Source organism: Silurus aristotelis, assembly GCF_946808225.1.
Source record: "Silurus aristotelis genome assembly, chromosome: 15".
In the NCBI taxonomy this organism is placed as follows: Eukaryota; Metazoa; Chordata; class Actinopteri; order Siluriformes; family Siluridae; genus Silurus; species Silurus aristotelis.
In genome coordinates this window covers 21,758,477-21,774,012 of record NC_139588.1, presented here as the reverse complement: position 1 = coordinate 21,774,012, position 15,536 = coordinate 21,758,477, and the positions used below count along the sequence as shown (strand labels likewise).

General features: G+C 37.9%; 2 protein-coding genes across 8 annotated transcripts in view; one reads left to right on the top strand and one right to left on the bottom strand.

Moving 5' to 3' along the window:
- The window catches only part of efr3bb (EFR3 homolog Bb), a 44,427-nt gene extending 40,157 nt beyond the window's left edge, over positions 1 to 4,270 (top strand). For all 4 annotated transcript variants that reach the window (XM_083562482.1, XM_083562484.1, XM_083562483.1 and 1 more), the window contains one exon: positions 321 to 4,270. In XM_083562482.1, the coding sequence (XP_083418608.1) occupies positions 321 to 426 (106 nt within the window). In that variant the 3' untranslated portion in view covers positions 427 to 4,270. The remainder of the gene's footprint in view (positions 1 to 320) is intronic.
- A 2,628-nt stretch (positions 4,271 to 6,898) lies between these two features.
- Positions 6,899 to 13,687, bottom strand: pomcb (proopiomelanocortin b). 4 transcript variants are annotated; one of them, XM_083562830.1, is made up of 3 exons: positions 13,586 to 13,687; positions 8,523 to 8,642; positions 6,899 to 7,702 (listed from the first exon to the last, which is right to left on the bottom strand). In XM_083562830.1, exons 2-3 carry the CDS (start codon positions 8,640 to 8,642, stop codon positions 7,166 to 7,168), a joined length of 657 nt encoding a protein of 218 aa, XP_083418956.1. In that variant the 5' UTR covers positions 13,586 to 13,687; the 3' UTR covers positions 6,899 to 7,165. The 4 variants fall into 4 exon arrangements, with proteins under 4 accessions (XP_083418956.1, XP_083418957.1, XP_083418958.1 ...); XM_083562831.1 differs by lacking the exon at positions 13,586 to 13,687 and adding an exon at positions 8,835 to 8,978; XM_083562832.1 differs by lacking the exon at positions 13,586 to 13,687 and adding an exon at positions 8,839 to 8,978.
- Positions 13,688 to 15,536: the final 1,849 nt, after the last annotated feature.

Sequence of the window (15,536 nt, the reverse complement as noted above, 5' to 3'; positions counted from 1 at the left end):
TAGGATGGTAAAAATGTTTGGGTAGAAGGAAAGAGGAATAAAATAATGAAAGGAGTATGAAATGAACACGAGAAGAAGGATGGAAAAGGAAGGAAACACAAGAATATGAAGGAGGATAGAATGAAGAAAGAAAAGGTTGAAAGAAAGATAAATAAGGTGAAGTAGAAAGATGAAGAAAGAGGGGAAGAAAGGCACACGCATCTCAGATCCTGAATCTTGTTGCTAGAAATGCGCACGTCAGGCACGTGTGTTTGTGGGCGGGGCTTGCCAATGCGCCCTTGCGGGTTCTAACAGAATGTGGGTTCTCCTTCTTTCTGCAGGCCTCCTCCCAGTCCATCAGGCACCATCACGGCGAGTTACGGCCAAACCCAGACGCGCTCCGTCCCCATCTACGAGATGAAGTTCCCTGACCTGTGTGTGTATTAGCACAGCGTGAAGGACATCATCTCGGCGACGAGTGCGTGTGTGTGGGACGTGTTGGACAGCGATCATGGACAGTCTTTCCCAACTCATCTTGAAGAGGAAACCCTGTGGGGTGCCATTACTTTTACTCCCCCATTCAGATTCGCAATCTGTGTGCCTCGTGTTCTGAATTCGGCCGGGGGATGTATTTTAATTTTTTTTTGAAGCGGAATGCACGTTCGCTAATGCTAGTGTATTTGAGTTTGTGTTTCGAGTAGTAGCGCTAGTTAATTTTCTAGGCGTCGCCATTTTTTCCGCTAACCATTTTTGCATCTTATTTACATTTTAGTTTTTTTTATCGGTGCTATTTTTGCACTGCATTTTATTTTATTTTTTGGGTATTTTAAAAGTTTTATCGGCGTAATTGTTTGTGCGGAATGTAATCGGAAAAAAAATCCAACTTGCGTGAGATATTTGCGCAAAAAATTATTATTTTGAGTCGTGATTGAAGTCCAAAATACTGCGTGTTGCAGATACGCACTTTGATTTATTAGGGCTAAATAAATAAATCTCGTCAGATACAATACAGGCTTTGTGAAATATGAAGTTTAGTTATTTTCGTTTTAGTGTCCAAAAGCAACTTTGTCTCGCTTAGTGACGAAACGTTGTGGCGCGTGTGGTCGAGAACACGACTTTAAAAAGAGGACGGGGACATGAGTATGATCATACAGTGGACACACCTTTTTCTGGTCACGTGTCCCGGGAACGTCATTCTAATCATACGTTTCAATCGGAAGAATGTAAAGAATGCGGCGGGGTTTTAGTTACGATGAATCTACAAAAGAAATTTTTATTTTTACATCTTTTTAATTTAAATTTTTTTTTTTTTTTTGGGGTTATATATATTTTTATAACTTGTGCGTTTCGTCAGTGATGCTCATCTTCAGGCTGATTCTACCAAGCTGAGGGAGTTCTCTCCTGCATAAAGAAATATCAAGATCTCCTGATGTTTTTATTTTTTTTATTTTATTTTTTTTATTAATTTTTGTTTTAGTTTATCGTGACAACGTGACTGTACGTGCCCTTTTCCAGTGTGTCCCGTGTTCTGGTTTAGATTTTTTTAAATGAAGCCATGATCACAAAAGAAAACAAGAAAACACGACACTGAAGAAAAAAAAACATAATTTGAAAATTTTTTTAATTGTATTTTATTTAATTTAAATTTTTTTTTTTAAACAACTGCAGGGTAATAAACACACGGCCTGCTTGATAAGTATTCTATAATTTATTTTGTAAAAATAGGATTTTTTTTTTTTTTTTCGTTTTCTGGTTATTGCACATGAACTTACACAAAGTATATGCCCATACATTTACTGGTCAGATAAAAAATTTTAATATGTTAAATTCAAATAGTATAATTTATATTATAATTATTATCTGTAATAATTGTTTTCCCTTTTTTTCTCAATTCAAAAGTTAAAAAACTGTGTATATAAATATGAAAGTTATATACATTAGCTTGTTATTGGAAAGAAGGAGAAATGTGGCTCAATAAAAAAATCAACCTAAATTCCGCTTATCCACATGTAATTGTATTTTCCGTTTAAATTTTTTCTAAATTCAGTTTTAAAAATTAAAATCAGGTGCAATTTTTTACATTAAAAACACTACATTATTAATATTCTGGCACTAAACTCTAGTCATCACTTTTTAATTTTTTTTGGGTGTAGTTTGTAGTCTGCACTTATGCGTGTAAAATTAAACAGTAGAATCTGAAATTTCTGCACCTGTTTACTAAATTAAACTTTAAACTCTGTAACTCATTCGAACTCTGTTTGTTTGATCCGATTCAGCTGCAGAACTTTGTGAATTGGCGTGAAAAAGGTGATCGATATCTTTCCTTTTTTTTTTTTTTTTTATAAATGGATAGATTAAGATTTTTCCCCTAACATTTAGCTGTCAGGAAAAGGATTGAAAAAATATTAGTTTGTATATATATTAATTATAATATAAATGCATATGCTCCCTGGCCAAAAAAAATACTTTTTGTTGTACTGCCTTTTTTCATTGATTACAGCCTGCATTGCTCATAGGATCATTTTGATCATCTTTAGCAATCCTACAATCTTTATTTCCATCCAAAGTTTAATTTTACAACAAGATCTTGTATTGATCATGGGAGAGACATTGTGCAAAGTCTTCCCCAGCACATTCTTTAATAGGGTTAAGGTCTGGAATCTGTGGTGTTCAATCGATGTTTGTAAATGATGACTCATGCCCTCCTGAACCAGTAAATCCTTTCATCGTCATATTTAAATATTTCTGTAAGGTCAGGGAAGAAAAGAATTTATTTCTGGAAAAATAAAGTGATTCATAATCATTTAGTCAGCGGATGTCATCTATTGGGCATTTAACATTGCAGAATTTACACCTGACCAACTGAAGCAACCCCAGATCATAATACTGCCCCCACAAGCGATGCTGCCACTAGGCATCATGGCAGCATCGCTCCACCCTGGACTCTTAATCCAATCTGGACTCATTAAACCATAGGACCTTTTTTATTGTTCCATTGCAATTAAAGCCTATTTCCTGATTCTCTTCGCTAATAAGTTTTCTTACGGCCGCACAGCTGTTTAGTCCCAATTCCTTGAGAGAATGTCGTACACGATTCCATTGTCGTGTAAAAATGCTCCAAATTTCACTGTGAGATTTTATTTTATTTTTTTCCTGACCACATTTCCTTCTTGAAGATGGCAGGGCACCATTTATGGTTTCAGGTTTTAATAATGCATTGGTCAGATCTCAATCCAGTTTTAGTAGTTTTTAAAAAGCTTCTTAACTGTTTTCTATGCTTGATGCAAATCTGACCCTTGTGAAACAGAGGAACATCTTTTCCATGACCACAGGATATGTCTTCCAACAAAGCTGTTTCAGAAATAAGAAGCTCCTCACTGCATACATTACACTTTTCTTTAGGCTAGGCAGTGTTCATATGATAGATATATATCTCATTTATCAAATGACTACATCATATAGCAAAACACCAAGTTACGCTCCCCAAATGTATAAACTACAGTATATAAGGATGTGGCAGTAGGTGGTTCGTGAACACGTGTGTGTGTGTATATTTATATATTTATATATATATTTATTTATATATATATATATATATATATATATATATACACACATATATATATATAAACATAATGCACATTTGTGTACACACAAACACACTGGTTTAGTTTTTAAAGACACATGCGCATGTAATAAACTAGTTAATATGAGTCTTACAAACTTAAAATGTAGCAATCGATTAAACAACCATCAGTTTCTATTAATTAACATTTTTCCACTTAACAATTTACATAAAAAAAAAAACCTTCTGAACATTCAACTTTCTAATATCTGCAGATTTCATTTTCAATTTCCACTTCAGAGCTCCTAAAGGTCTCATGCAATTATTTTTCATAAAATTAAATTGTTTAATTTTTAAATACATTTTGGTTTTTATTATTATTATTATTATTATTATTATTATATTTTACTAATGGCTTGATTACAACTTCGTCAGTTTAAATCATCTGTATTCAGTGGACTTTTTAATGTTATTTTGTTTAATTATAATTATTATTACACTGTTCTTGACAGTGGTGTCTGTACTTGTATTTTTTATGTGTTTTCTTAACGGTGTCAAAACTTCAGCTCATGTACTGTTGTTCCTGTGAAAACTGGAAGTTCAGTAATAAATGTGGAAAATGTATGAAAAGTTGATGTTAGAGTGACGGGAAGAGTAATGCAGGGGTGTGCGAGTGTGTGTATTCATGTCACTGCTGCAGCTGCTTAATAAACACCTGATCAGTGATGACGAGCCACTTCTTTTTTTTCTTTTTTTTTTTACGCAAACGACTGAAATAGAATTGATGATGCATACACCATACAATGTTTGCTTCCTGCCATGTAACATGGAGGGCCTCAACATCAACTCCATGCAGACTTTTTACTGGGGTCCCACAAGGCTCAGTACATTGTCCTCTCCTTTTTTCCCCTTTATACTCTCTTTTGGCATAATTATATCCTTACATTGGTTTTCTTACCACTGTTATACTGGTGACACTCTGATGGCGGACATGTCATCAAGAATGACTGTTCAATTCAATCCTAACAAAACTAAACTGCTGCTCATCTCAGTCAAGATCTTACAATGTCTCTACACAACTCTGATCTCCTCTGCAGCTACTACTTCAACCTCCTTGGGGTAAGCAGGGATAATCAGCTGTCCATCTTCTCACATTGCTTATTTAAATATCTTCTCTCCAACATTGGAAGGATTGGGATGTTTTAATCCACACAGGCTGTTCAGGTGCTTGTTTAATCTTTAGTCATTTTGAGACTGGACTACTACAACTCTCTGATGGTAGGTCTACCTCCAAACACTATTTGTCCTCGGCAAATAATCCCAAATGCGGCTGCAAGACTTGTTTTTAACCTTCCCAAATTCTTCCACACCACCCCACTGCTGCACACCGTCCACTGGCTTCCGGGGTACCAGTACCTTCTTCCCTCAAAGCTTTTGCCATTCCTTGCTTGTAGTGGATATGTGTGTATTGTATAGTGTATAGTATACACGTGTGTATTGGATATGTGTGTATTGTATAGTGTATAGTATACACGTGTGTATTGGATATGTGTGTATTGTATAGTGTATAGTATACACGTGTGTATTGGATGTGTGTGTATTGTATAGTGTATTGTATAGTGTATAGTATACAAGTGTGTGTTGGATATGTGTGTATAGTATACAAGTGTGTGTTGGATATGTGTGTTTTGTGTAGTGTATACAAGTGTATACAAGTGTGTAGTGGATATGTGCGAATTGTATAGTGTATAGTATACAAGTGTGTAGTGGATATGTGCGTATTGTATAGTGTATAGTATACAAGTGTGTAGTGGATGTGTGTATTGTGTAGTGTGTGTATAGTATACAAGTTTGTAGTGGATATGTGCGTATTGTGTAGTGTGTGTATAGTATACAAGTGTGTAGTGGATATGTGCGTATTGTGTAGTGTATAGTATACAAGTGTGTAGTGGATATGTGCGTATTGTATAGTGTACAAGTGTGTAGTGGATATGTGCGTATTGTATAGTGTACAAGTGTGTAGTGGATATGTGCGTATTGTATAGTGTATAGTGTACAAGTGTGTAGTGGATATGTGCGTATTGTATAGTATACAAGTGTGTAGTGGATATGTGCGTAGTGTATAGTGTACAAGTGTGTAGTGGATATGTGCGTATTGTATAGTGTATAGTGTACAAGTGTGTAGTGGATATGTGCGTATTGTATAGTGTACAAGTGTGTAGTGGATATGTGCGTATTGTATAGTGTATAGTGTACAAGTGTGTAGTGGATATGTGCGTATTGTATAGTGTACAAGTGTGTAGTGGATATGTGCGTAGTGTGTAGTGGATATGTGCGTAGTGTATAGTGTACAAGTGTGTAGTGGATATGTGCGTAGTGTATAGTGTACAAGTGTGTAGTGGATATGTGCGTATTGTATAGTGTATAGTGTACAAGTGTGTAGTGGATATGTGCGTATTGTATAGTGTACAAGTGTGTAGTGGATATGTGCGTAGTGTGTAGTGGATATGTGCGTAGTGTATAGTGTACAAGTGTGTAGTGGATATGTGCGTAGTGTATAGTGTACAAGTGTGTAGTGGATATGTGCGTAGTGTATAGTGTACAAGTGTGTAGTGGATATGTGCGTAGTGTATAGTGTACAAGTGTGTAGTGTATAGTGTACAAGTGTGTGGTGGATATGTGCGTAGTGTATGGTGAACAAGTGTGTGGTGGATATGTGCGTAGTGTACGGTGTACAAGTGTGTGGTGGATATGTGCGTAGTGTACGGTGTACAAGTGTGTGGTGGATATGTGCGTAGTGTACGGTGTACAAGTGTGTGGTGGATATGTGCGTAGTGTACGGTGTACAAGTGTGTGGTGGATATGTGCGTATTGTACGGTGTACATGTTTGTGGTGGATATGTGCGTATTGTACGGTGACAAGTGTGTGGTGGATATGTGCGTATTGTACGGTGTACAAGTGTGTGGTGGATATGTGCGTATTTTTACGGTGTACAAGTGTGTGGTGGATATGTGCGTATTGTACGGTGTACAAGTGTGTGGTGGATATGTGCGTATTGTACGGTGTACAAGTGTGTGGTGGATATGTGCGTATTGTACGGTGTACAAGTGTGTGGTGGATATGTGCGTATTGTACGGTGTACAAGTGTGTATTGTATAGTGTGTAGGATAAGTGTGTATAAGATATGTGTGGAGTGGATGTGTGTGTGTATTGTATAGGATATAAGTGTAGTGAATGTGTGTGTTGTATAGTGTATAGGATATAAGTGTAGTGAATGTGTGTGTTGTATAGTGTATAGGATAGAAGTGTGGAGTGTATAATAAGTGCACGCTGTTGTGTATTTTTTGCAGATTTATTAGAATAGTGCGTATTTACACTGTTGATGAATGAAGATGCTCAGTGATTTGGAAACTTTTTACAGATATAATAATAATATATAATCTACATGAGTAATACAGTTCTGACTGTGAGATGTAAGCAGATTAAGAGCGGATGTTCTCGTCTCGTATCTCAGTGAAAATGTAGAGTATGAAGTCCTAGTTAAGCTACTGAAGGTTAGTACAGGGGACCGTTTGAGAAGTTACGACTCTTAAGTTCTGAAACCTCACGGCTTGTCTCGCTCATTGTCTGTTTGTGACGATGATGTTGCGGAGCAGTGTTAGCAGGGGTTTATGGGATTTTTCAGTCCAGGACTTCATAAAGCCACCGTAGCGCTTGGAGGCAGGTGGAGCGCTCCAGCGGAAGTGTGTAATGCGGTACTTCGTGGTGCTCTTCGTGTTGTTGTTCTGCTCATTGCTGCTCCTTATCTGACGCCTGTTGAGTGAAAGAAAAGGCATCTCCATGGACACATCTTCAGGATCTTCATTGTCCATGGAAACGGTCGTGTGCACTCGGACCGGCCGGCGCTTGCGGCTCGTAGGCTTCCCCCAGCGGAAATGCTCCATGGAGTAAGTAGGAGGTCTTTCTCCACTGCGCTGAGGTCTCACACTGGGCAGAGAAGCTTCAGACGGACCCAGAGATGTGAGAAGGGCGCCAAGGCTCAGGCTGTCCCCCTCTACTTCATCTTCCTTGTCCTCCTTGGTACTCGGCTGCTCACTAGGAAGCAGAGTGTCAGTGTTTCGGACCAGCAACTTTAGCCTGCACTGCCAGAGGCACTTCTACAAAACATCATCATCAGTGTTATTGCATCACATGTATAAACAGCCAATCAGCTTCCAGTATGTAAATAAGGAAAACTATTACACCAGGAGAAATACATGTATTTTGTAGTGTTGGGGTGTGTGTGAGTCTTTCTTTCTTTCTTTCTTTCTTTCTTTCTTTCTTTCTTTCTTTCTTTCTTTCTTTCTTTCTTTCTTTCTTTCTTTCTTTCTTTCGTTTATTTCTTTCGTTTATTTCTTTCTTTTGTTCGTTTGTTCGTTCTTTCTTTCTTCCTTTTGTTTGTTCTTTCTTTCTTTTGTTCGTTCTTTCTTTTGTTTATTTCTTTCTTTTGTTCGTTTGTTCGTTCTTTCTTTCTTTCTTTCTTTCTTTCTTTCTTTCTTTCTTTCTTTCTTTCTTTCTTTCTTTCTTTCTTTCTTTCTTTTGTTTGTTCTTTCTTTCTTTTGTTCTTTCTTTCTTTTGTTCTTTCTTTCTTTTGTTCTTTCTTTTGTTCCTTCTTTCTTTCTTTCTTTCTTTCTTTCTTTCTTTCTTTCTTTCTTTCTTTCTTTCTTTCTTTCTTTCTTTCTTTCTTTCTTTCTTTCTTTCTTTCTTTCTTTCTCTTTTTTTCTTTCTTTCTTTCTTTTTTTCTTTCTTTCTTTTTTTCTTTCTTTCTTTCTTTCTTTCTTTCTTTCTTTCTTTCTTTCTTTCTTTCTTTCTTTCTTTCTTTCTTTCTTTCTTTCTTTCTTTCTTTCTTTCTTTTTGCTCTAATATAAATTAATAAATAAAGCGAATGTTGTAGGGGTTCTATCATGTTTAACATGGTCCTGATTTAAAATGCTTTACTATAGTTTTGTCCTGAGAATCGAGTTCCCTGCAGTCGGCGAGGTCCGAGCAGCGTCCGTCCACCGCTGGTCCACACACACACAGGACGAGTGCAGCACAGAGCCAGGAAACACACTGCATCTACAGGCACAGAGGGAACAGAAGAACAAGTCGGATCCTGTACACCAGCATGCAGGTGGGCACCAATCCAACCCAACACACATTCCAGGCTGTTGACGGATATATTTAATAGTCAAAAAAGAAAAACTATTATTTTGACCTTGAAATCTTTATTTTTATGAATCACCAGCAGAGCTGCTTCACTCTTCAGACCCACAGTGAAGCGTGTTCTCTCAATCAATCTCTATAGACGTGACCGATCCAGAAGAAAAAGAAGCGACGTTCTTCCGTTCTTTTCTCCTAGTGAGGTTTGTGGGCTGCTCCGGGAATGAATGTCATTCACACAGTAGGAAGTAGCGTCAAACATCGTGCCTTTTACTCAGGGTTTCTTGTTCTCTCTCACACACACACACACACAGCAATGCTGTTTTCTCCAACACTGCCATCATGACTTAAAACTCACTGCCTCGTCCCTACATGACCTTCCAATGAATGTGTTCTGACAGCTTCTGATTTATCATTGCTATAGGAACCAACCTACAGGACATAAAAGGGTTATAAAAGGTCCTCGGATACTCAATAGGTGTGCTTTTTGTTCTATGAAGATATAAACGAGTATTGAGAAAAGAATAGAGGCTGATGATGGACAGTGTTTATAGCAGCTATAAAAGTCTGTCATTAAGTGTAGCTATGAATGAAATAAAGGGAAACTAATCGTCATTGTAACGTCATGTGGCAGCCTGCTGCTTGTTCTGTTTTCATTCTCACTTTGTGATAATGTCATTGGCAGAATATTTTAAAGTTTTTATTATATATATATATATATATATATATATATATATTAATTAGGTCTGACAATTGATTACAATTTTTAGTTTAATTATTAATTGCATGATGGTCATGAGTTAATTTCTCGTGATTATTCAACTTAAATGTACCTTAAACTAATGTGTTTTTATTCTATAATCAACATGCGCATGGACGAATATTGATGTTGTGAAAGCATTGTGCGCTTTGTGTTGTGTTTATGCTGTGTGTGTGTGTGTGTGTGTGTGTGTGTGTGGGTCGTGTGTGTTGTATGCTGTGTGTGTCTGTGTGCGTTGTGGGATGTGTTGTGTGTGGGCCGTGTGTGTTGTATGCTGTGTGCGCATTGTGCGCTTTGTGTTTTGTGTATGCTGCGTTGTGGCCTTTGCGTGCTGTGTGTGTGCGCGTGGTGTTTTGTGTGTGTGTTGTGTGTATGCTGTATATGTGTGCTGTATGTTGTGGCCTGTGTGTGCTTGTGGTGTTTTGTGTGTGTGTTGTGTGCATTTTGTGTGTGTGTTGTGGCCTGTGTGCGCTTGTGTGTGTGCGTGTGGTGTTTTGTGTGTTGTGTGCGTTGTGTTGTGTGTATGCTGTGTGTTGTGGCCTGTGCGCACTTGTGTGTGTGCGTGGTGTTTTGTTTTGTGTGTGTGTTGTGTGTATGCTGTGTGTGTGTGTGCTGTGTGTTGTGGCCTGTGTGTGTTGTGTTGTGTGTATGCTTTGTGTGTGTGTGTGTGTGTGGTGTTTTGTTTTGTGTGTGGGCTGTGTGTGTTTTGTGTGTTGTGTGTATGCTGTGTGTGTGTGTGTGTGTGTGTGTGTGCTGTGTGTTGTGGCCTGTGCGCGCTTGTGTGTGTGCGTGTGGTGTTTTGTGTGTGTTGTGTGCGTTGTGTTGTGTGTATGCTTTGTGTGTGCTGTGTGTTGTGGCCTGTGCGCACTTGTGTGTGTCCGTGGTGTTTTGTTTTGTGTGTGGGCTGTGTGGGCTGTGTGTGTTGTGTGTATGCTGTGTGTGTGTGTGTGCTGTGTGTTGTGGCCTGTGCGCGCTTGTGTGTGTGCGTGTGGTGTTTTGTGTGTGTTGTGTGCATTGTGTTGTGTGTATGCTTTGTGTGTGCTGTGTGTTGTGGCCTGTGCGCACTTGTGTGTGTCCGTGGTGTTTTGTTTTGTGTGTGGGCTGTGTGGGCTGTGTGTGTTGTGTGTATGCTGTGTGTGTGTGTGTGCTGTGTGTTGTGGCCTGTGCGCGCTTGTGTGTGTGCGTGTGGTGTTTTGTGTGTGTGTGTGTGTGTTGTGTGTGTTGTGTGTGTGCTGTGTGTTGTGGCCTGTGTGCGCTTGTGTGGTGTTTTGTGTGTGTGTTGTGTGTATGCTGTGTGTGTGTGTGTGCTGTGTGTTGTGGCCTGTGCGCGCTTGTGTGTGTGCGTGTGGTGTTTTGTGTGTGTGTGTGTGTGTGTGTGTGTGTGTGTTGTGTGCGTTGTGTGTGTGCTGTGTGTTGTGGCCTGTGTGCGCTTGTGTGGTGTTTTGTGTGTGTGTTGTGTGCGTTGTGTTGTGTGTATGCTTTGTGTGTTGTGGCCTGTGCGCGCTTGTGTGTGTGCGTGGTGTTTTGTTTTGTGTGTGGGCTGTGTGTGTTGTGTGCGTTGTGTTGTGTGTATGCTGTGTGTGGGCCGTGTGTGTGTGTGTGTGTGTGTGTGTGTTGTGTGCTGTGTGTGTGTATTTTGTGTGCTGCTTGTACCCAAGCTGAACTAAAGTTTCATATCCAGCTTTGAGACTGGTGTTTATTGTAGTCTTTGTAAATATTGATTACGAAGCATCAAGTTAAGAATCGAATAACAGAGAAGATAATCATCTACAATTCTCCATTAATGTTGAGAGACTAAATAAGATAATTGTGGACTTCAGGTGATCCTAAGTAGAGTCTCACATCTACACATCAATAAAAGAGCTGTAGAAAAGTTGTTTTTAATCAACGATCTCCCTTGAACCCCCAGCACCTTCTAGAAAGCCCCGAAAGCACAGCATCACCTCAACTTTTGTAGGTTATAAAGAGCCAAACACTTTCCTCTGATTCTCACTACCATCTCCAGATAAGCATGGAGAACGTCCTGTATCACGGTGTTGTACAGGAACGGTGCAGTCTCTTAGTGCAGTGTCAGAATATCAAACAAAAAAAGATCTTCAGGGTTTCTGTATAAACCCCTAACAACTCAAACAACTATGGCTTCATCTCCAAAACCCACCAAAATGTGATCGATTCAATCTGGATTGCCAGTATAAATCCAATCATCTCCAGTCTTCTCCAGTTTTTATTATTTTATATTAAATTTCTTATTTTATATCATTCTGTAATAAAGAATGAATCCACCTGGAGCCGAAGAAGTTCCAAATATTGTCTAGAATTGCAATAAAAAGCGAATTGTGAATCAAATCACAATTCAAGACATTTAGTTGAGAATGTGATCGAAAGAGAAACTGAACTGAGAATTTAATCATAATCAGGGCGTCTCCTCCGGAGTTCTTACCAAGTTTATAGCATTTATTCACCCAGAACCACTTACATTTATCTTCTCACATATCTGATCCTTCACCACCAAACTCCTCCACAGGTTTCTCCCCGAGGCAGTCAGATTACTCATTATTCCTTCTCCCATTCATGCTCACCTCCGCTCTCAGCCCCCAAGTCCTGTGTGACTCAACATCACTGAACACCTGCACTTTAGACTTTATATTAAGTCACTTTGTGACCTGTATATTATAAAATAAATATAAACAAAATTTACAAATAAAGATTGAAAAAGTAAAAAAAAAAAAAAAAAAAAAAATATATATATATAAACAAAATCTCTCTCTCTCTCTCTCTCTCTCTCTCTCTCTCTCTCTCTCTCTCTCTCAGATCTATCTATCTATCTATCTATCTATCTATCTATCTATCTATCTATCTATCTATCTATCTATCTATCTATCTATCTATCTATTTCTCTTTCTCTCTCTCGATAGATAGATAGATAGATAGATAGAGAGAGAGAGAGAGAGAGAGAGAGAGAGAGAGAGAGAGAGAGAGAGAGAGAGAGAGAGAGAGAGAGAGATTTTGTTTATATTGCAATAAAAATAATCTGAAATATTTGTATTTAATTTTTTGGGAATATTGGGTAATTTTTCATTTAAATATTTTAATATATTTATTTTTGTTTAAATAAAAAATAATAATAATAAACACACTATATATATATATTTTTTCTTTTTACTTTTTTTTACTTTTTCAATCTTTATTTGTATATATATATATATATATATATGTATGTATATAATCTAAAAAATATGTTATTAGATTATATAAAATGATCAATTATATTAAATAAAAATGATAAATAAAATACATTTTGAAATGTACATTATTAAATAAAAATTAAGCATTTCTATTTCATACATCAGGACCATAAATTAACAGTTTATTTAGTTTTTTTCACTGTTCGTATTTTTTACTTAATAATTTTGTTATTCAGATTAGATTTTATATGCACTGATTTATCAGTTTTGATGGAATCTAAAAAAAAAAAGAAAAGAAAGCATTTGATCTGCTTCTTAATCTAAATATATACTGTAAATAAATAAATACAGTATAAATGTGATTCATGTACCTCTTCTTTTCTAACACCTACAAAAGTCATTCATATAAAATAAAGCCATGAACACACACGTTAGACATTAGATATAAATATATAAAAATGCCTTGCGCTCTATACCGGTTATTATAATGCATTATTACCACTCAAACTGTTTATTCATGCGATTATAACAATATTAACTGTAAGGAATTAATAAAGAAAATACAATAAATTAATGAGAAATATAAATCTAATGAGAAAAAAAAGCTTAATTTCTATTTATATAATTTATAAACTTTGTAAAATAATTACCATGTATTTTTTAATATTGCTAGATTAAGTATTACTGTGTTATTAGTCAACTTAAGTGAACTTTATTATATTTAATGTCAATTCACGATAAAAACTTAAGAATGAATAAAAATGAAATTAATAAATAGCAATATATATTAGTAGTAATAACTAGTGTAATATAATACAATTTTAAACAATAGATAGATAGATAGATAGATAGATAGATAGATAGATAGATAGATGGATAGATGGATAGATGATTAGATGGATGAAAGTCCTCACCTTATTGACTGTAATGCTGAGTTAAGGCGACGATGTTGCTCTTCTCTGTGCTTCTCTCTGTGGTTCTGTATGAAGCTCTGGTATTTAAAGTCTCAGGTGCTTGCAGACCCTCAAGGCCACAGTATGATGAGGATGGATAAGGAGGAAGGAGTTTGGTGGTTGGAGCGGAGGGGTTAAAGAGAGGGTGGTTGTGAGGGGAGGGTTTAAAGAGGAAGCGGGAAATGACATGCCGGGGGGCGTTAATGAGGGCAGGGGGTGGGGGTGGCTGTGGGGGGGGGGGGGGGGGTTGACGTGGTCAAAAAACCACTTAGCAAGTGTAACCTCGGATAAGTGTTCACACCTCACAGGGAACAAAAACACACAAAAAACGTGTGCAAAGGAGGATTAACGGGTCGGTGCCGCATCCACCTGTGCACCTGCTGATCAAGTCTGATGACCCGAAACCTGAGATTCACAGAAAATTGTGAATGACGCAAGGAAATCTGCAAACACGCAGCTAACGTTCTCATGGTTCACATAGCAGTGAAAAGTGGGTCAGACCTGGTGTCTGGTTTCTTCAACAAATTTAGCTGACTGTGGAAAAAACCACACACATCTGACATTTGCCCAGTTCATTCCACTTCCTGATGTGGTACTGTTCTGATGCCGTCTGTTAAGGATCGATCGCAATTCCTGCAACTTTGACGTCAATCTGGTTTGACACGGAAATGGACCTGTGGTAATGTTTCTTAGACGCATCACAAACGCTACATGTTGAAGAGGTCTTAAAGAGTTATGTTTTTTTAAACGTTCATTACCCCAAAGAATTGTGGGATAGAAAATGTAGACTTGTGAAATGAACTCCTGCACCCCCCCATCCAGGCCTCTGGCTCACACAAATCAATGAACACAACTGCCGGCGTGGTGCTGAACGGACAGCGCCGTTACAAACTCCTCTTTTGGAAAGTGGTAGGCACATGGTAGAGTGGCACACACACACACACACACACACACCACACACACACACACACACACACACACACACCACACACACACACACACACACACCACACACACACACACACACACACACACACACACACACACACACACACACACCTCAATTCTGTTCAAATTTATTCATTTTTAAATGAATACTTTCTATTTCTCACTTTGCCTTTCTCTTGATCACTATCACACACTCTTTTTCACTCTCTCAGAAGAAAAAGAGAGTCCCTCCTCTCTCTCTCTCGCGCTCTCTGTTTTCCTTTCTCTTTTTTCCTCACTCACTTCTCTCTTGCTCACTCCCTTTTACTCTCTTTCTATTTCTCTTTCTTTTCCTCTCTCCTGCACTCTCACCCTTACTTTCTTTTTTGACTCCTCTGTGTCTCTCACTCCCTCACTTATCTTTCTTCCGTTCTCCCTCTTTTTCACTCACTCTTCCTCTTTTTTCGTTTCTCTCTTTTTACACTCCCTGTTCATTTCGCTCTCACTCTTTTCTATTTCTCTCTTTCTATTTCTCTTTTTCAATTCCTCCCATACTCTTACCCCTACTTTCTGTCTTTTTTTTTTTTACTATTCTCTCTCTCCCTCTCTCATTCCCTCTCGCTCATCTCTTTCTTCATTTCTCCCTCTTTTTTTTATCACCCCCTCTTTTTCTCTCTCTTACCTTCCCTTCTCTGTCTCTTTCTTACTTCCTCTTTCTCCTTCTTCCCCTCCCTCTTTTTTCTCACTCCTAACTTTCTTTATTGAACACTCCATTTCACATCACAACCTTGTGCTCCAGAACATCTGATCACATGCACATTATCAACTTGTGCTGTTAATATCATGAACAGCAGCTACGCTAATTCCTCTCCACTGCTTCTCTTTCTCTCCCCATCCCAAGGCATCCTGAGGTTTGGCCAGCTCCAGTCACGTCCCACCTCGTGAAGATTATGGACCTATGGATGATCATGGAGAAGTAGATGAT

Bases quoted from the DNA above. Each gene is read 5' to 3' on its own strand.
- pomcb (XM_083562830.1), bottom strand. From the start codon at position 8,642: ATGCAGTGTGTTTCCTGGCTCTGTGCTGCACTCGTCCTGTGTGTGTGT. The intron at 7,703-8,522 runs GTAAAGCATTTT...GATGTTTTGTAG, and splicing joins ATTCTCAGGACAAAACTATA to AAGTGCCTCTGGCAGTGCAG.